Raw genomic sequence first — 26,301 nt, 5'->3', positions numbered from 1 at the left:
TTGCCTGACGTAGATTTAGACTCCAACTCCTCATAAGATGTCCTGTCACTGTGTTCCCACATCTCTCTCTTCCAGAAAGTGAGCTCGTCGAGAGCACAGCCTTGCATCGCGTCTTTCTACCCATCACAGTGCCTGGCTCAGAAAAAGTGCTCAGAACATGCTGACCGACTCCTGACCCTTTTCTATCTTCCCTGTGTGTATCTGCCCTCTGAGCAATTCCTCAACAGCAAGGCTCATTCTGGAAGTGCCAGTAGTGCCTAATTCGGGGCTGAGCACCCGTATGTATTGAGTAGGGATAGAGAAATGGGAAGAGTGGCTTTCATCTGGAGCTAGAAGCTGCTGGTTCAAGGCCATGGGGACACTCTGCTCCTGTCGTCTTCTGGTCCACCCTCTCATGGTGCGGTCCCCCAGATGCTGCAGATCCCGTATTGGCACACTTCCTTTCTAGAATGTTGCTCTAAAGACCCATAGCATTGAGAAGGCAGAGAAACATGCTTTCAGTGGGGCTGCTAGGCCTTAAATCATGCCTCCAACCTGAAGGAAGTGCCGTTGGTGGTGGAAAGCCTCGTGTTTGGCCTGAACTTGAAGCTTTGGTGCTCTTTCGGACCTGTGTATTTTTCTTGTGCTCCACGCCAGTGGAGTACTGCTGCGTTTCTCAGTGCTGCAGGTCGGGTTTGGTCTCCCCCGAGAACCTGACTGTGCCTGCGTCAGCCAGTTCTCTTCTCGGTGCCGTCTGCCTGCTCCCTCCCAGGGGTCCTCTCTCTGGGCAGCTCGGGCCAGCCTCTGCATGAGACTGGTCTGTTTCCTAACTTGGCTGCTGTCTGTAATGTCTCTCAATAAGCCCCAAAGACTCTAAGTGGCTTGAGGCCACATATAGCACAGCCAGGCAGGCTCCTGCATCTGTCTCTAAAGCTCCCAGGCTCCCATAGGGAATCTAAGCAAACTCCACCTTCTAATCAACCCCCAGCCTTGAATTTGGTGCCAGAGCCTATAGCGAGAGAATGGAGTCCCTGCCCCCTTCAAATAACAGCTGGAGGAAACCACCAGGTGATTTGTTAAAGAAACGATGCTACGTCTATGATCCAATACTATGCAGCTGTGAAAGGCAAGAGTGTATGGAACACTCTTTTTAAAATATACTGTTGAGTGAAAGAATGGATTAGAACAATGCTATATATATACGTATATCTACGTAAAAATGTTATGTATGTGTAAAAATGAAGGAGCATGCATATATATATATTCCTTTATAATTTATATATTCCTTTAGCTCAGTATTTTTCTTCAAGAAAATTTGATGGAATACACCAGTTGGCACACTTTTTCTGATAGGAAACACTTGAGGCTTGGGCCAGAAGGGCTCTGTGGCAGCCCCTCGTGCAATAGCAGTCACAGACAATCCCTGACTGTCCAACAAAATTTTATTTACAGAAACAGGTGGTAAGTGGGAGTTATAGCAAAAACAATGTTGAAGTTCTGAGAGAAAGATGCCTAAGTAGTTAAGAAGTGCCTCGGGATTGTAAACCATCGGCATTCTCTGGGCATGCAGAATTTACCTCACTGCGATGAACTCAAACACCTTGTCACCAGACGTCCCAGGGACCAGGACTGTTTGAATCCTCCCCTTTGGTAGGGGGAGCAAATGTCACCTAAGAGAAAGTGGCTTTGGTGGGGGAAGACTGGAGTATCACTAGGAAATCTTAGGCTGCAAATACCTCAAGGTGGCCCGAACAATAAGGAGTATTTATTGTAACAGCATCTAGCGAGAAGTCCGGTGGCTGGTTCATTCAGTGGCTCACTCACACCGTCCAGGACACCTGGGTCTATCCACCCCCATCCCACCACGCTCTGTGGATCAACTGCCACAGTCTCTGTCTAGTTCCTCTTCACAGCCATCAGTCACTGCAGTTCTGGGCGGCAGGCAGATTTGAAAAGACTCAGTGAGAAGAGCCATCTCTTCCTCTGTTTCTCTTCTAGAGAGTGAGAAATCCTCTCCCCAAAGCCCCTCCCTCGTTTCCCTCTGTGTCTCTTTGGCCAGGATTGTGCCATACGGCCGTATCAGACTAACCAGTGGTAAAAGGAATCCGAGTGCTACAGCAGCTCATGCTAGGCAGGATCTACCAGTGAGCTGGGGCGGGGTCCTTGTCCGTGGAAGCAAGAATAGGGGAATGGCAGTGTGGGGCACACCCAGCTGGGTCTGCTAGGGCCGGCAAGGAAGTGGGTGACTTGAATATACCCCAATGCCTTGTAGGGGAGGAAGACATTTCCTCTACCTACTCTGGGTTCTTCTGGCTGGAGAATGAATTAAATTCATGAGACAGGATAACAGGTGAAAATTGAACAAAGCTTTATAACATGTATACATGGGAGAGGCTCAGGCAAACTGAGCAACTCGCCAAAATGGCTGAAGCCACCACCTTAAATATCATCTTCAGCTAAAGACAAAGGAGGATGTTGGGGGTGGAGGGGGAGTCATCATGGGAGATTACCACACAAGTACAGTAAACAAGGGTCAGGTTATTATGCAAACTTGAGTCCTTGCCTTCCACACTGATAAGAGTTTCTAGAGATAAGGTCATCCCTCCTTCCTGGTACAGAGAGGGAGACACCTTTACAGATGGAGATTTCTCTTACAAATGGAAATGTCTCTTAACAAAGGGTAAGTAAATTCTACTTTTCCGTTTCTTTCCTGTCTGCAGTTTTTAAAAGTAACCAGCCCCAAAATAATCCTCATGCCAAAGAGACATATCTTGGGGTGGCCAATTCCAGTCCCCCACAGCCTCTTCTCTCTCTTGGTGCTTCCAGCCAGGCCTGGGGTGAACAGCTGAAGCCATCTGAGTGGTGGCTCTCTTTAAGGAACACTTTAACGTGGAGGGGATCCCTGGAAATATTTCTGGTCTTTGGATTTGGCTGACTAGCCGTTCTCTTGAGGTGGCATCTCCCTGCTCAGTGTCGGCCAGCCAACTGCTGACTCTCCCAATTTCCAGCTGCACAGGACTCGATGGTTCCCACTGCCGCTAGGCAGCTCAGCTTCCTTGATACGGGCTCCTGCCAGGCCTCCTGCCCGTCTGCCCATGTCTGCTCTCACCCTGCTTGTCCACACTGGGCTGTAGACGGATGTTCTTAAAGGACTTCCTTGCTTGAAAGTGTGTTGCGGAGGCATAAGCATCGAGGTCTTTTGTGACTGGCCTCATCTCCTGTTCCTGACATCCTCTAGTGCCTCAGCCACCCTGGAAATGGGACCACCTCCTGCCCCTCACCCAGCTCACATGGCCTGGCCTCTGGGTCCTGCTCCTAGTGATCCTCTGGCTGGTCGTCCCCAACTCTGGTGACTCTCAGCACTTCTCAGGCATGAGAACCCCTTCTCTAGATGAGATTTGCACTGAATTGCAACATGAAAAACAAAATGAAAGCGATCCTTTATTAGTAAAATTTTATTTTATATGTTCAAATTTAAAGCATTTGCTCATTATGAAATTAATCAGTGAGAACAATGGCTTTTTCTCGATGAACACAGACTGACCGGGGGCGGCTGACAGCTGCAGTCTTCCATCAGCCTCAGCATCTGATCACTTCCTCTTGTGTTCTGTTGCTCAGTGTCAAACAACCCTGCTTCACAAAGCTAAGAACTAGCAAACAGTCAAAGTTTTAGGAGTCCTCCATGCATCATTGATTCAGCCGTCAGTTAAAGTGAAGAAAAGGAGTGAGAGGACAATGTGGTTCCAAAAGTGAATCTCTAATGCTACCTAACAGCAGGAGGGCAGGGCTGCTTGTTTTTAATCACAAATATGACAGTCAGACAAGGAGCAGCCAGGGCTTGAAGCAAACACTAAAGGAAACCTGCCCTTGTCGATCGGCACACCAGCGGGAGCAGCTGAGGGGCTGGGGCTGGGAAACTAAGAACTATCTAGACAACACGCACCTTGCTCCCTAAAATCCCAAGAGAGGCCACTCCAGCATTTGCGTCTAGTTGTTTGGGGCACTGTGCTTTGGGAAATGCTGATTACAGTGATAATAACAATAAAAGTAATGGCAGCTGAAGAATGTTGACTGTTTTGGTGTCCAGCGGGCACTGTGCTCAGCACTTTCTCACTCAATCCTCACACCAACCCTATAAAGTATTTTTCCTCCCATTCTGCGTATGAGGAAAATAAGGCTTTGGAAAGGTCATCTGGCCCAAGCTTACGTGGCTAGCTAGGTAGCAGAGCTGGGACTAGAGCCTAGGTCTTGAACCCAGTGCATCTAGAAATGTGTCATGACACGCCAACAAAGCCTCCTTGATCCAGGGAAATGTGGCAGCTTCTAGTCTGTTGGAGCAGATGGAGTAGGTGCACGATTTGTAAGAGGAAGTGAGGGAAGCAGAGACCTGGAGGGTTTATCCTTAACCGCGGCTGCCACCAGCCAGCACAGCCCACTTGGAGGAACTGCTCTGCCTTTGCAACAAGAGAAAGAACCCAAGGTTGTGACCCTTCACCAGGGAGAAGAACTAGCTCATTTTAACTCAGGTTCCTAGATGTGCTCAGAGACCAAGCCGTCAAATTGAGAAATGCTACCCCATGCAGGCCACTCAAAGAGCCACCATGTGCCAGGTACTGTGATGGGTACTTGGGGCACAACTGCAGAGAGATAGATGTGGCCCCTGCCCTCCTAGAGTCTAGCCTACTCAGGGACAACTTCCCCTGGGTCTAAGTGGTCCCCCCTTCATGGCGGCAGAAGCAAGTTTCCACTTGGCTTGTTTCCATGGACCTGCCTCTCCTGCCTGGGCTAACAGCTGGAAGCTGGGGACATGGACTAACAGACATTACAGTCACACAGCTCTGCACCAAAGAAGAGCTGTCACAGTCTCGGATTGTCTCCCCTGAGAAAATTCTAGGGAATTTCACTGACCACTCCTGCTTCAAAAAGAGACTTGTGGAACATGAAACTCTTGAGTTGTTGAAGAACAGCCACTGAAATGCATTCTTTGAACCACTGTGCTTCCAGAAGTATAGATGGCGAGTAAAAGAACAGATGATTTCCTATGTGTTTAAATGTTGTCACGAAAATATATTTTGGGAGTGGCTGTTTTCTGATTATGCTCAACTGTGGGCTGAAGCAGGCAGCTCCATCCTTACTCTCCAACCTTGGAGAAGATATTGCAAAGGCTGTGTCAGAGAGAGCAGCTGGCAGTCAAAGGGAGTGCTTCCTCTCTCCTCCATTCTAGAGCCTGGTCTGTCCCTGGCTTGGGTGGTCTAGGCCAGTTTTGTTCAACCAAGGCGAACCTGTAGAAGGTCACATGTATCTGAGAAAAGGCCAAGGGCAGCTCAGGTAAGACCAGTCCAGGACACTCTGTACCAACCCCAGAGTGGACCAGGGCCGTGGAACCCCGCATCTCTGTCGCTGACACAGACTCAACCAAGGGCGGAATTCCTCTGTTCACTGTGGTGAGGCTTGAGTGCCTGGGCTGTCGTGAACCTGGAGTCCACTGCTAGCCCTGTTTTGGGCAATGTCACTGTAGTAGAAGGGTATACGGCATGAGAATAGACAGTCTGTATAAGACTGAAGCCAGAACAGAGCCCAAAGAGAAGTCTTCCTTTAATACCACTATTTTGAGATGATTCCCCTGCTCAGAGACTAGGTCCAAACTTCTCAGTCTTTGCTCAGCACTCTCTGTGACCTCACCATCAACTACACCCATGGGACTGCCTCCAAAGGCCCTGCTCTTTGGCAATGCTGTCCTTGAGTCCCCAGCAGTGTGATGTCCCTCCATCCCTTGTACTCCTGTGGCACTCACCCTGTGTTTCTCTTGTGCTGTCACCACATTTCTCCTTGTAGTATCTTGTCCACCCTAGCCAACTGGAGGTCCCTGAGGGCAGACTCTGCACACTCCCCCTTGCAGTGCCCAGCATATGCTGCTTTGCACATAGGTCACTACACATGCAACACATGTCCTAGGTGGCTGACGGATGCCTGTGGGCTCACTCCATTCCTAATGCCTCCTTTTCAGACACAACAGGAGGTCCTATAGCATCGCTGACCTCAGTGCTCATTGCCTTCTTCCACCAAATCTGAAGGCGGGGGGATGAGGTCTCGGGGATTCATCCTGGCCACCAGGCAGACATCATAGCTGTCATGCATGAGGACATTGATGGCTACAACATTCCACTGATTTTCCCATGGATCCAACTCCAATATTTCTTTGGAGATAACTTCATGGCGATCTGAAAAACAGTAAAGTAGGAAGACAAATTATCATGGGGGTATTAAATTCAAAGGTCATTATCCTGTATTAAACAACTTCCTCCAAAAGGTATTATGCACCAAAAACTAATTAACAAACAATCGAATACAGATACTTTAAATGGAAGACACAGTGTTCCTTATAATTAAGAAACTAAGCAAGGCCATGTTACAACTCACATTCAAAAATCATTCAAGACATACTGACAGGGCATACTATTGTCTAAAACTGAAAGGATGCTTCAACACCATGCTAAGGATTTATTAATGATGGGAGCAAGGAATGAAACTGTCTTTATTTCTACACCCATGAGAAGAGGTACAGCCAGAGTAATGTGACCTTGTGCATGTTGTTGACCTCCCTGAGCTTATGTTTCCTTAAATGCAGATAGGATGCCAATACACAGACAGGGTCCTTGCAGGAAACAGATGGTATACTCAAACTGGGTAAATTGAAGAAAGTTTAGTAAAGGGACTGTTGGAAAGGTGTGGGCAGGGTTTAGGAAGACCTACAAGGGATGGCACAGTACTCCAGACTAAGAATAGCAAGGACCATTACCACTCCTCAACCTGAAAGGAAACAAGGGGAAGGAATGGATACTGGAACTTGGAGAGGGCAGCCGTCTGGAGAGCGCTGCCTGGCAGGAGCAGACTTAGCTAGGGGAAGATGGATGCAGCTATGCTTGGCAATCCCCCAGGGAGGGTGCAGGGAGAATAAATACCCTGACCCTATCTACCTTTCACCCAACAATTTCTGCTCTTGCCTCCCATTGGCTGAACCCAACCAGAAGCCAGAGGGGAAAGGAGCCTATGAATGCAGCCCATACAGATCAGCCTCGCGGGACACAGAACATGATAGGGAAGAGGACAGGGTGAATATGAAGGGGAAAATGGAAGATTTCCAGCCCAGATGTCTATTTCACAATTTTATGATGATTAGAGGAAATAAAGTATGTAAAAGTACCCAGTCCTGGCAGATAAAAGTCAATATTTAAGAATGGTCTATGTGTGATTGTAAAGGATGTGTATTTTGTAGTTGCTGGGTGCAGTGCTCCATATATGTTCATTAGGTCGTGTTGTTCAACTCTTCTGCATATTTATGATTTGGGGGGGGCTTGTTCTGTCAGTTACTAAGGGAGCTGTGATAAAATATGCCATTAAGATTATGGATTTGTATATTTCTTCTTTTAGTTCTGTCAATTTTTAGTGTATACATTTTGAGTTGTTATTAAGTAATATACATTTTATCATTTATAAATTTATCATTATAAGTAATCCTCTTATTCTAGAATAAGTACCACCAGAATTCTTTTGACTAACATTGTAAATAGTGAAAAGTATGAATTTAAAAACCATTCTGACAATCTTTGTCTTTTAACTGGAGAATTTAGTCCAGTTCCATTTAATGCAATTACTGACGTATCTTGATTTAAATCTACCATTCCATTTGTGGGTTGTCCTTATCTCACTTGTTCTTTCTTTTATTCTTTGATGCTGTCTTTTGGATTGGCTTAGTATTTCTTATCATTCCATTTCTTTCCCTCCACTGATTCAGAAGTTATAAACTCTGTTTCTATCCTTTTGGTGGTTATCCTTGGAAGTAAAACATGCATACTCAACTTGCCAAGATCTAAAGATAATAAAATCGTGACTCTCCTTTTGGAGGCCCTTAGAATAGTTTAATTGTATTCACTTCCTTGCCAATTTATTAGCTATTTTTGATATGCATTTTAATTCTATATTATTTTTTAACTCCACAAGACATTATTTTTATTGTTTTATATAGTAAATGTTTATTTAGAATAACCCACATATTTACACTTTCATTCTTTCTTGCATCTTAGACTTTTTTTTTGGTGAGGAAGATTGTCCCTGAGCTAACATCCGTACCAATCTTCCTCTATTTTGTATGTGGGATGCTGCCATACCATGGCTTGATGAGCAGTGTGTAGGTTCGTGCCTGGGATCCGAACCCATGAACCCCAGGCTGCCGAAGCAGAGTGAATAAACTTAACCACTACACCACTGGGCTGGCCCTGCATCTTAGACTTATCTGAGATAATTTTCCTTATGCCTTAAGTATACACTTTAGAAGAGGTCTTATGGCAAACTCTTTCAGCTTTTGTGTGTTTGAAAATGTCTTTTTTCACTTGCATTTCCTGAAAGAATTTCTACTCCCCAAACACCAAAAAATAGTAATAGCTGATATTCATTATATGCTTGCTGCATACTATGCATACTATGCTTACTGTGTGGTGGCTGCTTTTGAGGCATTATGTTACATCATCTTCATAATAACCCCGTGAGGCAGGTACTAACATCATCCCCTTTTCACAGATTAGGAAAAACTTGGAGAGATTAAATGCCATGCCTACAGGTGTATAGTCAGAAGTGGCAGAGCCAGAATATGCAACCAGATCTGATTCTCAAAACTTGTGCTCTAGTGAATGAAGAAGGACATAGAGAAACTGTATTTTTCACAGCATGTTGATGAGGCCAGGAACAGATGGGTGCTGTGGGACCTAAAGCTTATACAATTTCAGTGGCTCTCTTTAAGGAAAGTATTACCAAGTTACAAGTACAAAATTAGGTATGAAAGTGAATATCTGTTTTTTTCAGCGTTCTTGAGGTATAATTGACAAATAAAAATTGTATATATTTAAGGTGCACAATGTGATGATTTGATGTATGTATGCATTGTGAAATGATTACCACAATCAAGCTAGTTAACACACCCATCACCTCATGCAGTTATCTTTGTGTGCGTGTGTGGTGGGCACACTTAAGATCTTCTCTCTCAGCAACTTCCAAGTGTACCTTACAGTATCATTAGATCCATGCATACATTAGATCCCCACAACTTATTCATCTTATAACTGAAAGATTTTAGACTTTGACCAGCATCTTCTCATTTCTCTTCCCTCCAAGTCCCTGGCAACCACCATTCCCTCTCTGCTTCTGTGCGCTTACTATTTTAGATTCTGCAGATAGTGAGATCGTACACTACTTGTTTTCCTGCATCTGGATTATTTCACTCAGCATAATGTCCTCCAGGTTCAACCCTGTTGTGGTAAATGACAGGATTTCCTTCTTTTTTATGGCTGAATAATATTCCATTGTATATACATATACACAGGCATATATAGGAGATATTGTGGGTTCAGTTCCAGGTCACCACAATAAAGCAAAAATCACAATAAAGTGAGTCACATGAACTTTTTGGTTTCTCAGTGCAAGTGAAAGTTATGTTTACACTATACTGTAGTCTACTAAATGCACAGTAGCATTATGTCTAAAAAAACAATGTACATACCCTCATTAAAAAAAGACTTTATTGCTAAAAAATGCTAACCATCATCTGAGCCTTCAGCGAGTCATAATCTTTTTGCTGTTGGAGAGTCTTGCCTTGACGTTGATGGCTGCTGACAGATCAGGGCGGTGGTTGCTGGAGGGTGGGGTGGTGGCTGTGGCAATTTCCTAAAGTAACACAACAATGAAGTTTGCTGCACTGACTGACTCTTCCTTTCATGAACGATTTCTCTGCAGCGTGCAGTGCTGTTTGATGGCGTCTTACCCACAGCAGAACTTCTTTCAAAATTGGAGTCAGGGGCCAGCCTGGTGGCGCAGCTGTTAAGTTTGCACATTCTGCTTTGGCAGCCTGGGATTCGCCGGTTCAGAGCCTGGTGCAGACATGACACCGCTTGGCAAGCCATGCTGTGGTAGGCGACCACATGTAAAGTAGAGGAAGATGGGCATGGATGTTAGCTCAGGGCCAGTCTTCCTCAGCAAAAAGAGGAGGATTGGTGGCAGATGTTAGCTCAGGGCTAATCTTCCTCAAAAAAAAAAAAAAAATTGGAGTCAATCCTCTCAAACCCTGCTGCTGCTTTATCGACTGAGTTTATGTAAATTCTAAATCCTTGTTGTCGTTTCAACAGCCTTCCCAGCGTCTTCCCCAGGAGCAGATTCCATCTCTGGAAACCCTTTTCTCTGCTCATCCACAAGGAGCAGCTCCTCATCCGTTAGAGTTTGACCATGAGATTGCAGCACTCAGTCCCATCTTCAGGCTCCACATCTAATTCCAGTTCTCTTGCTGTTTCCACCGCATCTGCAGTGACTTCCTCCACTGACGTCTTGAGCCCTCAAAGTCGTCCATGAGGGCTGGAGTCACCTCCCTCCAAACTCCCGTTCATGTTGATATTTTTGACCTCTCCCCGTGAATCACAAATGTTGTTAATAACATTTAGAATGGCGACTTGAAAGTCAAAATTACTCCTTGGTCCATGGGCTGCAGAACGGATATTGTCTGAGCAGGCATGAAAACAGTAATCTCACTGTGTGTCTCCATCAGAGCTCTTGGATGACCAAGCGAACTATCAACAAGCAGTAATATTTCAAAAAGAATCTTTTTTTTCTGAGTAGCAGGTCTCAACAGTGGGCTTAACATATTCAGTAAACCATGTTGTAGGGAGACGTGCTGCCATCCAGGCTTCGTTGTTCCATTTATAGAGCACAGGCTCTATAAAGTTCCATTTATAGAGTAGATTTAGCATAATTCCTGAGGGCCCTGGGATTTTTGGAACGATAAATGAGCACTATAGCCAGCCTTTTGTTCTAGTGGCTAAGATTTGGTGCTCTCCCTTATGTGGCCTGGGTATGTTTCCCGGTCAGGGAACCACACCATCCATCTGTTGGCTGTCATATTGTGGCAGCTGTGTGTTGCTGAAAGCTGTGCCACTGGGATTTCAAATACCAACAGGGTCACCCATGGTGGACAGTTTTCAGTGGAGCTTCCAGACTAGGAAGAAGGACCTGGCCATCCACTTGCGAAAAAATTGGCTCTGAAAACCCTGTGAATAGCAGTGGAGCATTGTCTGATCCAGCACCGGAAGATGAGAGGATGGTGCACAAAAGACCAGGCATGGTTCCACTTTGCTGTACACAGGGTCACTGGGAGTCAGAATCGACTCGAGGGCACTAACAAAAAAAGGGAGCATTGGCTTCAACTTAAAGTCACCAGCTGCATTAGCCCCCAACAAGAGAGTCAGCCTGTCCTTTGAAGCTTTGAAGCCAGGCAGTGACTCCTCTCTAGCTGTGAACGTCCTAGATGGCATCCTCTTCCAATATGAGGCTGTTGTGTCTCTATCGCACACGTGTTGTTCAGCGTAGCCACCTGCATTAATATCTTACTTAGATCTTCCGGGTAACTTGCTGCGGCGTCTACATCAGCACGTGCTGCTTCGCCTTTTGTGTTATGGGCACAGCTTCTCTCCTTAAACCTCGCGGACCAGCCTCCGCTGGCTGGTTCTTCAAATTTTCTTCTGCAGCTTCCTCCTCTCTCAGCCTTCAGAGAATTGAAGACAGTCGGGGCCTTGCTGTGGATTAGGCTTTGGCTTAAGGGAATGTTGTGGCTGGTTTGGTCTTCTGTCCAGACCACTCACACTTTCTCCGTTTCAGCAATAAGGCTGTCTTGCTTTCCTATCGTTCGTGTGTTCACTGGAGCAGCACTTTTAATTTCCTTCCAGAACTTTTCTTTTGCATTCACAGCAGGCTGACTGTTTGGTGCAAGAGGCCCAGCTTTCAGCCCATCTCAGCTTTCGACATGCCTTCCTCATGAAGCTCAGTCACTTCTAGGTTTCAATTTAAGGTGAGAGACGTGCCACTCTTCCTTTCACTTGAACACTCAGAGGCCATTGTAGGGCTGTTAATTGGCCTCATTTCAATATTATTGTGTCTCAAGGAATAGGGAGCCCCAAGGAGAAGGAGAGAGAAGGGGGAAAGGCTGGTCAGTGGAGCAGTCAGAACACACACAACGGTTATCAATTAAGTTCGCTGTCTTATATGAGCGTGGTTGGTGGTGCCCCAGACAATACAATAGTAACATCAAAGATCACTGATCGCAAATCACCATAACAAATATAATAAGAATGAAACAGTCTGAAATATTGTGACACAGATACAAAGTGAGCAAATGCTGTTGGAAAGATGGCACTGATAGTCTTGTTCGACACTATGGAGCAAGTGTTGCCACAAACCTTCAATTTGTAAAAAACTCAGTATCTGCAAAGCGCAATCAAGTGAGATTTGCCTGTACATCACATTTTCTTATACCAGGTCTGTCCAATAGAACTTTCTGTGATGAAGGAAATGCTCTATAGTCCACACTATCCAATACAGTGACCACTAGACACACGTGCTATCGAGTAATTTGACACGGAGCTAGTGAGACCGAGGAGCTGATTTTAACTTTTATTTAATTGTAATTAGCTTAAATTAAAACTTAAATAGACACAAAGCTCTAGATCTCTTTTTGCTTTAGTGTTTTAATCTATTTGATCTGTTGATTTCTGAGAACGGTATCTCAAAGTCCATGTGTAGATTTATCCATTTATGTTATGATTTGTAACCGTTACTGTTTCATATATTTTAAAGTTGTGTTGTTAAACGCAAAAGGAGTCATGCCTGTTGTATTAGAGTTCTTGGTAGCAACAACAGAAACCAGTTTGGGCTGGCTTCAGCAAAATGGGGATTTATTAGAAGGAAGGTGGCTCACCAGACTGAGGGAAGCTGGAGGCCTGGCGGTGGGCCCAATCCGGCCGGAGTGCCACCCTGGCTCCTACACACTGCTGGCTGCCGTGGCTGGGGCACTACTGCTGGGAACACCGCCATTCCCTTCAGAGTCCTGGGAGTGAGAGGTTGATGGGCCCAACCCTGGGACTGTCTATCAGAGGGGGAGATGACGAAGGCTCCCACTTCCAGCCTCCCAGTGGGAGCAGGGCTGTCCTCCTAAGTGTAAAGGGAGAGGGCTTGGACTATAGGTGGCTAAACACATAGATGTTTTTACAGCTGCTCTGGTTTCTGGTTTTTCTCGTTTTTTTGGTTTACACAACAAGATATTTATTTCTCATAGTTCTAGAGGCTGAGAAGCCTGAGATCAGGGTGCTAGCTTGGTCAAGTTCTGGTGAGGCCTTGTTCCTGGTTTGCACACGGCTGCCTTCCTTCGTATCCTCACACGGCATGGCAGAGAGAGGAAGCTCTAGTGTCTCTTCCTGTTCTTGTAAGGGCACTAATCCCATCATGGGGGGCTTCACCCTCATGATCTCTTCTGAACCTAATTATTTCCCCAAAGTTCCACCTCCAAATACCACCGCATTGGGGGTTATGGCTTCAACATAAGAATGTTGGGGAGACACGAACATACAGTCCATAACACAAGTATAACGACCTTCCAATATCATTACTCAACTTCAACCATCATTAACTCGTGGTCAACTTTGTTTCCACCTTCTTCTCCTCATCCATCTCCCCATCCTCCAACCCCCACAGATTATTTTGAAGTAAATCTGACACCCTATCATTACACCTATATTTCAATATGTACCTCTTTTAAAAGAGATATTAGGGTAATTCCTTTGAAAAAATATAACCACAAGACCAACATCCCCTCTCCCCCCAAATTTAACAGTGATTCCTTGGTATCATCCAATATCCAGTCAGCACTCGCATTTCCCAGAATGCTTTTTTATTGTGATTTTTTAAATTGAAGTAATACTGGATTATAACATTATATAACTTTCAGGAGTACATTGTAATATATTTCGAATTCTGTGTAGATTACATCATGGTCACCACCCAAAGACTAATTACAATCTATCACCACACACATGTGCCTAATTACCCCTTTTGCCCTCTTTCCTCCCTCCTTCCCCTCTGGTAATATTGTCATATGTTAATCTGTCTCTTTAGTCTCTATTAATCTGAGAATTCCTCTTCCAGCCTTTTCTTTTCCTTGTCTGTTTTTTTTTAAGAAACTCAGGTGTTTGTCCTGTAGAGATTTCCATACTCTGGTTTTGCTGCTTGCATCCTCATGAGGTTGTTTTAACACATCTCTTTCTTTCTTGGATTTCCTGTAAATTGGTGTTTGGATGCAAAACCTTAATTGGATTCAGGTTTGATTTTTTGGCAAGGCTATTTCAAAGGTGGTGCTGTGTACTTCATCAGGAGTTACATAAGGTCTGGCTGTCTTTCTGTCCATAGCCTTTTTCTTTTTTCTTTTTTAAAGATTGGCACCTGAGCTAGCATCTGTAGTCAATCTTCTTTTTTTCTTCTTCTCCCCAAAGCTCCCCATACATAGTTGTATGTTCTAGTTGTACGTCTTTCTGCCTCTGCTGCGTGGGACGCCGTCTCAGCATGGCCTGATGAGCAGCGCCATGTCCGCACCCAGGATCTGAACTGGTGAAACCCCGGGCTGCCTAAGCAGAGCATGCAAACTTAACCACCTGGCCGAGATGCCAGCCCCTGTCCATAACCTTTGTAAAAAATTTTAAAAATTTTATTGAGGTCACATTGATTTATAACATTATATAAATTTCAGGGGTATAGCATTATATTTTGGCTTCTGTATAGACTGCATTGTATTCACCATCAAAAGTCTAGTCTCTATCCATCACCATAGATATATGCCCCCTTACCTCTTTTTCCCTTCCCCCTCCTCTTTCCCCTTGGTAATCACCAATCTGTTCTCCATATCTATGTGCTTGTTTATCTTCCACATATGAGTGAAATCATATGGTATTTGTCTTTGTCTGACTTATTTCACTTAGCATAATTCCCCGAAGGTCCATCCATGCTTGTCATAAATGGCTGGATTTCACCTTTTTTATGGCTAAGTAGTATTCCATTGTATACATATATATGCCCCATCTTCTTTATCCATTCATCCCTTGATGGGCACTTACGTTCTTTCCAAGTCTCGGCTATTGTGAATAATGTTGTGATGAACATAGGGGTGCATTTATCTTTTCAAATTAGTGTTTTCATGTTCTTCAGATAAATGCTCACAAGTGGAATAGCTGGATCATACGGTAGTTGTACTCTTAATTCGTTGAGGAATCTCCATACTGTTTTCCACAGTGGCTGCAGCAGGTTGCGCTCGCACCAGCAGTGTATGAGGGTTCCCTTGTTCTGGCTTCTTGCTTGTTCCTCCTATAGAGGTGAAGCAGCCTTCTACTTCCCATTTTCTGCTATTGTCTTGGAATGTGTCTTTCACAATTGCCACACCTGGGTTTTTTGTTTTGTTTTGTTTTATTTTAGCTAGATGAAGGCTTACGGGGTCCTTATTTAAATTAACGAGCCTGGGGCCTTTTAAAATTTCAGAGTAGACAGAGTTTTCTGCATTTATTTTGCTTCCTTTTGCTCATTTCAGTGTTTATTGGGGAGACTTCTTTTTTAACCATGCATGCATATTACCATATTCCTCTTATTAAAATCTCTTATTTTAATTACATGGAATGAAAATTACTGCATTAGTGGTAAAGAAGTAAAGAAGATAATCAGCAACCTTTCTTGACTGTGAAAGAGAGAATGTACTAGATCACAGACATTATATAACATTTGTTTTATGTGACCACAGAGACTTGAGCTCTCGGGAAGAATGCACACTGGTCAAAGCTCCTGCCCAGAGTGGTCTGACGGCACTGCATATCCTTGTGGGGCCATTCTGGGTGCCATCCTAAGTTTCTACCCTACAGAGCTCATAATGCAAGGAAACAACAGTGGCATTTGTATCTACCTATTTATGTGAGTTTGGGTCTTGAAATATTATTATATTAACAAGGAAAAAGAAACTGGAAGTTGAACTTAATGTCAGCTCTTTTCAATTCAGTTAATTTTCCAAAAATAGACACACTAATACAACATCATCTTAATTATTAAAGGAGTCAGGAAACTCTCCCTGCATGCTGCCACCTCCAATAGTAAGCAATTTAAAATATTATTTTATATGAAGTAAACAAGAAATTCACACGACTTTCTGAGGTAAATAATGAGATGTCAAAGAAATTTCATGTGTATGGTAGATTGCCTTGGGCTGTACCCCCATGCGTTTCAGGGGGTGCTCTCTGTTGTTGGAGGTACTTGAGTGGAAAAATTCGAGAAGTACCATGTTAGTCTAAATTTCATCCTTGAATTCAAACAGACTATCAGAAAACTGAAACTTAGGAAGTTTTTTAGTCCCTTGCAGAGTTGTTTTTTCCTGACATACTCTTTGGTGAAATGTTAACTTGCCATTTTGTTTATTGTAGGATTAGCATTGAGGACATTTCCCATCACCACATATGAAGCTAAGGGGAGAGATTTCTCCCATGTTTACAAGATGCGCACCTTCTAAGCAGTGATTTGCTCTTCTCTTGAGGACGCTGCAAATCTATAAGAGGGCAGGCTTTCCTTTTTGCTCTGGTCTCTAGGGAGATCAGAGAGAAATTGTGGTCTATCTATAGCCAGTGCATAAGAGCTTTGGGCACCTTTACCCGTCTTGCTTGATTTTATTTTTCTACTTTTACTTTCCCTTCACCCCATTTCCTGATTTATTTAATTTCTATCTTATTGTGTTGTATGCATCTCTATAAGCCATCTCAAATTCAATTTCATTTTGAAGGAGTGAGTATGTGAATAGATAATGTCATAAAATGAGTAACTGACGCAGGTTAAGTTGGCCTGTCCAGCTGGTTGGCTTGTCCTCAGGTGAGGGGTGTTATCTACCCTCTCTAGTGGTGAAGGAGCCACTAGTCAGTGAAAGGGGTAATTTAGCTGCCCTGACTCAAGCAGAAAGAAGACAGTCATGAGTGTCACAAATAGGCATGACCAGCAGATGATTGCCTTGGCTAGTGGAGGAGGCCAATAGTCCATTCAAGCGGACACAAAAGAAAAATAAATGGCTGAGTATATGTAGTTGCCTGTCTGTAAATGGGATGGGAACAACAATTCTTTATAGTCCTCTAGAGTATACCAGCATAATTATAAAAGTAATGCTGCACAGTAACATTCTTTCTCTATCTATAAATTCAATTAGTTAATCAAAGATTTATATTTTTCACCAGATTGAAGAAAGTTTAGGTAAATTCACTTTTGATCAAGGGATAATAGGCATCCCATGTAATGGGAGTTGTAAACAAACTCCTACTAAGTATTCTGGGTTTATTTATAAGAAACATAAAATGTGTTTTATGCTTAAAGTACATGTAAGAGCTAAAATAGGAAATGGTTCTTTCAAGAAAATTAGTTTTTTAATTTTATTTTTCTTAAGAGAAAGACATCTTTTTTTTTTTTTAAAGATTTTCTTTTTCTTTTTCCTCCCCAAAGCCCCCCCGGTACACTGTTGTACATTTTAGCTGTAAGTTCTTTTAGTTGTGGCATGTGGGATGCCACCTCAGCACGGCTTGATGAATGGTGCCATGTTCGCACCCAGGGTCCAAACCTGTGAAACTCTGGGCTGCTGAAGCGGAGCATGTGAACTTAACCACTCGGCCATGGGGATGGCCCCTGTTTTTTAAAAAGATTTTATTTTATTTTCTTCATTTTTATTTTTTTAAAGACATTATTTTTCCTTTTTCTCCCCAAATCCCCCTGGTACATAGTTGTGTATTTTTAGTTGTGGGTCCTTCTAGTTGTGGCATGTGGGACATCACCTCAGCGTGGCCTGATGAGTGGTGCCATGTCAGCGCCCAGGATCCAAACCGGGGAAACCCTGGGCCACTGAATTGGAGTGCACAAACTTAACCACTCGGCCACGGGGCCGGCTCCCCCCCCTTTTTTTAAATGAGATTAAGCTTTCTCTAAGTACAAGTGGAGGGTCAATGAGATGAAATTATCTGATAAAGACCATTATATTTATTGTAAATATTGATATGTTTGGATTTAGGTCTTTTACTATTTCTTTTATTTTTGTTCCTCTATTTCCCGTTTCCTTCTTTTTTTTTGGGCTATTTGAATATTTTTAATATCCCATTTTAATTTATCTTGAGTATTTAGCTACACTTCTTTGTATAGTTATGTTTTTAGCAATTGTTCTAAGGATTACAATATACATACTTAACTTTTGACAGACTACTTTGAATTAATACTTTATCACTTTAAGTGGAATGTAGGAACCTACTTACCACCATATAGTCTCTCACCCTCCCCACTTCATGTTGTAATTGTCAGCAAAGGGGAGATGGTCCTCGTTGTGTAACATTAACATTCACTGAAAACACTATCAGACAATGTCATAATTTTTGCTGTCACTTGTCATACATATTTTAAAGAATTGATAAAGAGAAAAAACAATCCACTATACTTATCCAGGTATTTGCCATTTCTGTTTCTCTTCCTTGATTCCTGATGTTCCAAGTTTCTCTGTGGTATCATTTGCCTTCCATTTGAAAATTTTTCTTTAACTTTCTTTTTTAGGGCAGGTTTGCTGGCAATAAATTCTCTTAGTTTTTCTCAATCTGAGATTGTTATCTTATCACAATTTTGCCCTCAATCCTGAAGGATATTTTTGCTTGCTATATAGTTCCAGATAGCTCTTTTCTTTCAGTGCTTAAAAATTTTGTTTCATTGCCTTCTGGCCGCCATGGTTTGAGAAATCAACAATTTTTCCCTCACATGTTAGCTGTTGTTTTTCTCTGGCTTCTTCATTAGTTTTTATTCATTTTTCACAAGTTTGATTATGATGTGTCTGGGTGTGGATTATTTCTAGTTTACCCTGTTTTTAGTTAGCTGAGTTTCTTGAATCTATAAGTTTGTGTCTTTGCCAAATTTGGCAAGTCTTCAGCCATTATTTCTTCAAATATTTTTTCTTTACTCACATTCCTTCTCCTTTCCCTCTGGGATCTAATGTACATTAACATTAGACCTTTTAGTATTGTCCCATAGATCCCTGAGGCTCTGTGCACTTTTTCAATCTTTTTCTCTGTTACTCAGATTTGACAATGTTTATTTGTCTATGTTCAAGTGCATTCACTCCTTCTTGTCATCTCCACTGTGCAATTGAGCCATTCAGTAATTCTTTTATTTATTTTTCAGTTCTAAAATTTCCATTTGGTTTTTTTTTCTTTAAATAACTTCTATTTCTCTACTGAGATTTCCTGTCTTTACATATCTTTCAAAAGTGTTCATTCTTACTTTTTGGAGCATTATTATAATAACTGCTTTAAAGATCTGTCTAGTTATTTCAAAATCTGCGCCATCTCAGGGTTGGTATCAGTTGCTTGTCTTGTTTTCTTCCTTGTGAGATGGTGATGTTTTCTTGGTTCTTGGTATGTCAAGTAATTTTGAATTATATACTAGGCATTTTGAATATCATATTATATGATCCTGGGTCTTGTTTAAATCCTATGGAAAATATTGATTATTTTCAAAGTAGAAAACTGACCCAGTTAGGTAGGTCACAAGTTCCCACCTCCCTTCTGGGGGCTGTTTCCAATGTCAGCTCAGTTTTCAAAGCCCTTGCAGTGCTGTTTGGATCTGCTCCATGTGTGCATCATCAAGTGGCCAGGCTGGGACTGAGCAGGCTTACCTTTCAGATCAGTTCTCAGAGACTGTGCTATACGGTTCAGGACTAAATCATCCATGTGCAGCTCAAGTGTGAGCTCAGAAGTTCATGTCCAACTTTAGGGGGTCACTTTCTTGAGCTCATTCCTGTCTGCAATCTTTCTGACACTCTTCTGATCCCAGGCATTCCCTATTCTCCCTCCTGGTCCTCTGGCTAAAAAGCTGGGCTTTAGAGTCCATGTTCTGCTGCACACTTTCCACAAATGTCTATGCCTCCAGGCTAAGTGGCCGGTGGATTGAGAGAGAAAAGCAATGGGGACTTTCCTTACGCTCCTCTCGGGGCCAAGTTTCCCCTGGTCAAGAGAGAAGGGTCAGCCCAGCCCCTTCTGCTATCCCCTGAGAGAATGGAAAAAGAAAAAGAAAGAAAATGTTCCCCTACTCTCTCTGACCCAAGGAGTCCTCTTCTTGACCCTTGAAACAGAAATAGAGGGTTTCTCTTGGAGCTGTTTCTGTCCACACTTTGCGTGAAGTTCCAGGTTTCAGGCTGCCTAAGAGTTCAGGTCAGGAGATATTGAGGGGAAAAAACGGGAAACTTATCACTGATTTGGTGATACGTCAAGTTCTGGTTTCTTTCCCCAATCTGCCCACTCCTATTTACTTTTCAGAGTCCTCAGACAGCTGCTCTACGCACTCTGTCCACGGTTTTTATTTGCATTCAGTGGGAGAGACAGGGTGAAAGGTGCTACTCCATCCTGACTGGAATCCATTGTTCCAGTCTTGTTAAAATCAAGAGGATGGCCCTAGTTTTTGCTCTAAAGAGATGTTGAGAAATTGCCTTAGCAAAAAATAAAGAACAGAGTTCCTATGATACATACATACAATGAAACACTACACTGCTATAAAATGAGCAAGGAAGACCACTGATATGGAATGATTTCTGGGAGATATTGCTAAGTAAAAAAAATAAAATGCATGTTTTTAAAGGCTCTCCTTACACATTGCCTATTAGTTGCAAAGGAAAAATTGTAACTACATAGTGGTGAAATTAGACAATCTCTTGACCAGGTAGATGAGATTAACATGGCTGAGGAGGTGCACAAGGACTTGGTTTGCCTCTAGATGTGATGCCCCGAGAACGACATAATAGCAGTTGTGTAATATTCCATCCAGGAACGTGTAACTTGAATTTGGTCACAAGGAAACATCAGATAGACCTCAAAACAGGAATATTTTATTTAAAAGGGTGGGGGGAAGATTGTATTATTTTAAAATGTCAATGTTATGAAAGGCAAAAAATGCATGTAGAAATATTCCAGGTTTAAAGAAACTAAAGAGTCATGTCAACAAAGCACAATACATGATCCAAGACTGGTATGGAGAGAAAAAAATGCTATAAAGGACATTATTAGGTCAAGTAGAATAAATAAAAGTATGGAATCAATGTTAAAAGTCCTAAAATTGTTATTCATACTGTGGTTACATAAGAGAATATTCCTATTTTACACACTCAGGGGAAAGGGTAAGATCTATGCAACTTACTTGCATACGGTCAGAACAGAATTATGTATCTGTCTGTCTGTCTGTCTGAATGTATACATACATATAGCCAGGTAGATTGACTGAGTGAAAAAATGTCAAATAAAGCAAACAGGGCAAAATGTTAACAACAGGTGAATCTGTGTATTCATTACACTATTTTTATTTTTGCAACTTTTCTGTAAGTTTGAAGTTATTTCCAAATAAGTTTATAAAAGAACAGAGTTCCCCTAAATTCTATTCTCTCATGGCCACTGTGATGTCAATCAATATTGCAAATAGCAGTGACCAATCCCAGGCCTTTTCTGCTGCCTGAAGTCCAGAGAGTAGCAGACTTCTTAAGCCTTTCCTAGTTGATAGCGATTGGAGAAAGAATTTTGTTTAATGCTTACAAATCAATGTCAATTTTTCAAATTTGCAAAAACTTATAAAACATATATAGATCTGTATGTCAGTTTAGCACAGAGCATGGAGGCTGAGTTCCTATTCTTGGATGCATTCTAGAAAAAAGAATGTAAAACCAGTGATTACATGGTGGAAAGAAGCTGGTGCAAGATGAGACAATGACAGTTGGCTAAAACCACACAAGCTGAATCTGTTCAGATGTATCTTTTTAGTTAAAAGTAATAAACCTTCCTTGTTTAAAGGTTGGGGGTTAAGATGGCGGAGGAGACTGTCAGTAATATACTGACATGTGAGCTGTCAGCCATAGCCCCTCTCTGATCACTGTTCCAGAACATGCTGATTACATCCACCTGCTACTCTTTGAGGATTTTTCTCTCAGCTCAAGTGGGGCAAATTGGGAGCACAGGAAGTCAGTCTGAGGATAAATACCTCAGATTCCCTACCCTCTGGGAGGGAACAACTCCGAGGCGTGTTCCATAGAGTCTCTCAGTTTTCCAATGGGATTGAGTCCCAATGACCCACAGCAGTAACTGCCAGTTAATACTCCCTTATGGCTTCACTCTTCTCCTGTCTCATTCTCTTTTCCCGCTTAGTGCCTCTGGAACTATTTACACTCAAATCTTTGTTTCAGTGTCTACTTTCCAGGGAGCTCAACTTAAGACAGATGATTACTTTTATTTATTGGAAACTGAATTGGAAAATGAAGCCAAATGGTGTAGAGGGGAAAGAATAGGTCCAGTGGTGTGGCAGAGGGAACCAGTCCATTAGCAGTCAGGACAGGAACTGATGCAGTGAGGCCACAGGATTTCAGGATAGCGTTGTAACTTCTCACTCCCTAGTGACAGGAGGTGCTATCAGTTGGAGAATATTACCGTCCTGACGGCCCACACATGATCTGATTCACAGTCCACTGCTCTAGCGTCTAGAGGAGCAGTGCTATCAGGCCAGAGTGGAAGAGCAGGGTGAAACTGATGGCTATTGAACTATCTTGCCCTGTATCATGGGAGGTCCCTGAGAAGAACACAGATGGAAGAGAGAGAACAGAATAAGGCACACATAGGATGAGAAGCAGCAGAAGCTCTCACATGCCTCTCACAACAAGAACTTTAGAACCCATCATTTTTCCTTCTTTGCCTTGGTGGCTAGGAAGCTGAATTAAATTCTGGAAGTTTTTCTTGGCTTTGGTTTTCTGATAAAATTACCCCCTCTACTTACTACTGAGCATGTTTTTAGTTTTATTGTATCTATGCTTCTTCTAGAAATTGTCTCCATTCTTTTTGGAAACAGATGTTGTATATATGACATATACAGTATAAATATATGGTATATTTAAAGTTGAAAATAAAAGCAGCAACTTTCCTTCAAGATATCACAGTTTTAGTACAATTTCACCAGGGAGGACCAAAATACCAAGTGTAAAACAGACAAATTCAACCATACTATATTTCTTTCTGTAGTTAGTAGTCCTAGGGTAAAATAAAAATTGATAGTATAGTGGCTACCGTAGCTAGTGGCCGCCAAAGCTTTGTTTCTTTCTCAACTTTCTATTTTGAGAAATTTGGAACAGACAAGTTGAAGGAATACTACAATGAATACCTGTAGATTCTGCATCCAGATTCAATAATAGTTAATATTTTTCCATATTTCCTTTACTGCCCCCCCACATATACACACATACACACACATACATTTTTTCCTGAAATTCTTCAAAATTATTTGCAGACGTGACACTTCACCCCTAAATACTCAGCATGCTTCTTCTAAGAATAACGATATTCATTTACATAATTACCATACCATGATCACACCTAAGAAAAAACAACATTAACTCCATAACATTGAATAATATCCAGTTCATATTCTAATTTACCCAGTTGGCCCAAAAGTGTCTTACATAGTTGTTCTTTTCAAACCAGAATCCAATAAACTCTCACAGATTATATCTGGTTTTTATATCTTTTTGGTCTTTTTTCATTTCAGATAGCACCATCTTGGTTTTTTTTCTTTCCCATGACAACATTTTTAAGAGTCTGGGCCAGTTTTCTTTTCTTTTGTGTGTGTGTATGTGAGGAAAATTGGTACTGAGCTAACATCTGTTGCCAATCTTCCTCTTTTTGCTTGAGGAAGATTGTCTCTGAGCTAACATCTGTGCCAATCTTCCTCCATTTTGTATGTGGGACGCCACCACAGCGTGGCTGATGATCAGTGCATAGGTCTGTGCCCGGGGTCCAAACCTGCCACCCTCAGGCTGCAGAAGCAGAGCACACGAACTTAACCACTACGCCACCAGGCTGGCCCCCAGGCCAGTTTTCTTGTTGAATGTCCCACATTCTGAATGTATCTATTTTTTTCCTCATAGGGTCATTTAATTTGTTCTTCTCGCTTGTATTTCCTATGAACCAGAAGCCTACAGGCTTGATTAGACACAAGTTAAGCATTTTGGCTACGCAGGGGGCAAGAATACTTCATAATATATTACACAGAAAGAAAACATTATAAATTTATCCCATTATTAATGATGATCATTTGGTTACAATGGTGACCATCCAGTTTTGCCACTGTAAAAGTGCATATTTTTTCTCATTGTAACTAGTACTAGTATTGTGATTAACATTGGGTAATACTTTGGTGCCATGTGCATATCCTCTTCTTCATAACCTTTCAACCAATGCTTTTAGTATCCACTGGTGATTTTGCCTGAACCAGTTACTATATTACGGGTTACAAAGTGATGATTCTATCTCCTTCTACATTTTATTAGCTGGCTTTTTACTCAATGTGCTTCAATCAACTATAAACAATTATGATTTTTGATGTTTAAATTATTCCAAATTTGGCCAGTGACTGCCCTTTTAGGCTGGCTTCTCTGTTTTTTGATATGACTCCCTAAGTCTCTGACAGCTCACTTGCTTTCTGGTATAACAAGCTATCCTAAGCTTACCTTGTAGTTTCTGTGCTCTAAACGAGGAATCAGCTATTTCTCTATAGAGCACAGCTACATTCTAAGCGGCTGGCCGAGACATCATCACTTATGTAGCAACTTCCTACTTTGCCCTCACTTAGCTCCTTCAGGGCCAGGACTGCATATGTTTATGTTGGAATCTCTGTGGCTTAACACAGACTTACTACCTAGAGGGCATTCAATAGAGGTTTGTTGAATAAATGAAACCAACAGACATCAGCCAGGGCAGTGGTTCTCAACCCTGACTGCATATTAGAATAATCTGAAGAGCTTCTAAAAAATATTGATGCCCAGGCTCCATACCCAAATATTCTGCTTTAATTTGTCTCACATGGAGAGACAGTTTAGCCTACTGGTTAAAAATACAGACTCTGGGGCCAGACTATCTGGGTTTGAATCCCAGATTCAACCTTTACCCTCTGTGTGACGTCTTCAGGCAGCTTCAGTTTCTGCGCCTATAAAACAAGGATAATAACAGTATCTACCTCACAGGCTGTTGTGAGGATCAAATAAACGTACGGAAAGTGCTTAGAAAAGCCCCTAGTAGAGTCAACACGAGGTAACTGTCAGCTGTCAATTTTATTCTATGTTTGTTAGTGAGATAATTTATTTTTTGAAATACTTTGCAATGCATTTTCTCTTTTTGACAATTCAGGTTTGTCCTCTGTAGACTTTCCACCACTAAGCCTGGGCCCCAGGCTGGTCTAGAGAAGACAGAGCGGTGGTTTGAGGGAAATTCTTGCAGACAGATAGGGGAGGTGGAGAGCTTCTCCAGTCCTGGGTGGAGGAAGGACAGTTTTGGAGGGAATGAGACCAAAGTGAAAACATTGCCTGAGTCCCCTCCAAGTTAGCCCAAGAAGATGGTGAAAACGTCTCAGCTGGGTTGAGGGGCCTGAAAGCAGGAAGGACGTATGACTGGACTCTGGGGAGAAAGCTCTCTGCCCAAAGCCCTGGCCCGTGCAGAGCTGAAATGGAGAACAGCAGGCCTCCCTGCTGCCTCAGCGTGCTCCTGGATGTCCAGGGTTACCCAGGAGGGAGGGAAGAGTAGCTGCAGATCGCAAATAAGTCTGTGTGCCAACTGGCTGCTGTAGGGTCTAGGGGAGGGGATCCTGTACCAGAGAGTTAGGGGCAAACAGACTAAAGAGAACAAGAGCCAAAGTGGGGGCTTCGTCAGCAGGGAGCTGGCTGAGCTCCCTGGGAGCAACCCCTCCTTGTGGGATATACAGGAATCTTGGGGGCATCCCCAAGCTAGAAAACACAGGAGGGGGTCTTTGGTATTCAGTTCATTACAGTTATCACCAAGATGCCTGCTGTCTAAGCCCTCCTGGTCCCTGGAAAGGCAGGATTTCTGTGTGCCAAGCATGGGCACAGGAATCTTTTGCAAGTTCCTAAGACCTCAATGCTTTCATCTCTCGGAGGCTCTTATGAGCAGAATATAGGTTCCTGCCACTAGGTGTCATCTGCCACCACTGTCTTCTCTCTTGTCTCTGGAAAACTAAATTTCTGACCCTGGATTGAGCCATTTCTGCCTCTTCCACTCAAAGAACCCACTTCCATGCATTCTCCCTGTGGGCAATTCAGTTTAATTCTCCCTATTAGTGTCAAACACAAAAGCTGACTACTCTGGGGGGCAGGGAGGGGCAGAGCTTTGACTTTCTTTCTTTAATAACAGTTTTATTGCGATACAATCCATATAGCATAACATTCATCTTTTAAAAGTGTGTAATTCAGTGGTTTTTAGTATATTTACAGAGTTGCGCAACCATCACCACCATCTCATTTCAGAACATTTTAGCTCAGCTTCCCCTAGCCCCTGCCGACCACAAATTTACTCTCTGTCTCTATGCAGTTGTCTTTTCTGGACATTT

The 26,301-nt window shown here is 42.7% G+C and overlaps 1 protein-coding gene across 2 annotated transcripts in view; it reads right to left on the bottom strand.

Annotated features, from left to right (window-relative positions):
• Window positions 1–3,419: 3,419 nt before the first annotated feature.
• The window catches only part of KBTBD12 (kelch repeat and BTB domain containing 12), a 100,899-nt gene continuing 78,017 nt past the window's right edge, over window positions 3,420–26,301 (bottom strand). For both annotated transcript variants that reach the window (XR_011426752.1, XM_001488860.5), the window contains one exon: window positions 3,420–6,200. Coding sequence is in view for 1 of the 2 variants with exons in the window: in XM_001488860.5 (XP_001488910.1) it covers window positions 6,019–6,200 (182 nt within the window). In the remaining variant the exon portion in view is untranslated. The remainder of the gene's footprint in view (window positions 6,201–26,301) is intronic.

The sequence above is a fragment of the Equus caballus genome, chromosome 16, assembly GCF_041296265.1.
Source record: "Equus caballus isolate H_3958 breed thoroughbred chromosome 16, TB-T2T, whole genome shotgun sequence".
Taxonomy (NCBI): Eukaryota; Metazoa; Chordata; class Mammalia; order Perissodactyla; family Equidae; genus Equus; species Equus caballus.
Note: the sequence above shows the minus strand (reverse complement) of the source record. Positions and strands in the feature narration are given on the sequence as shown.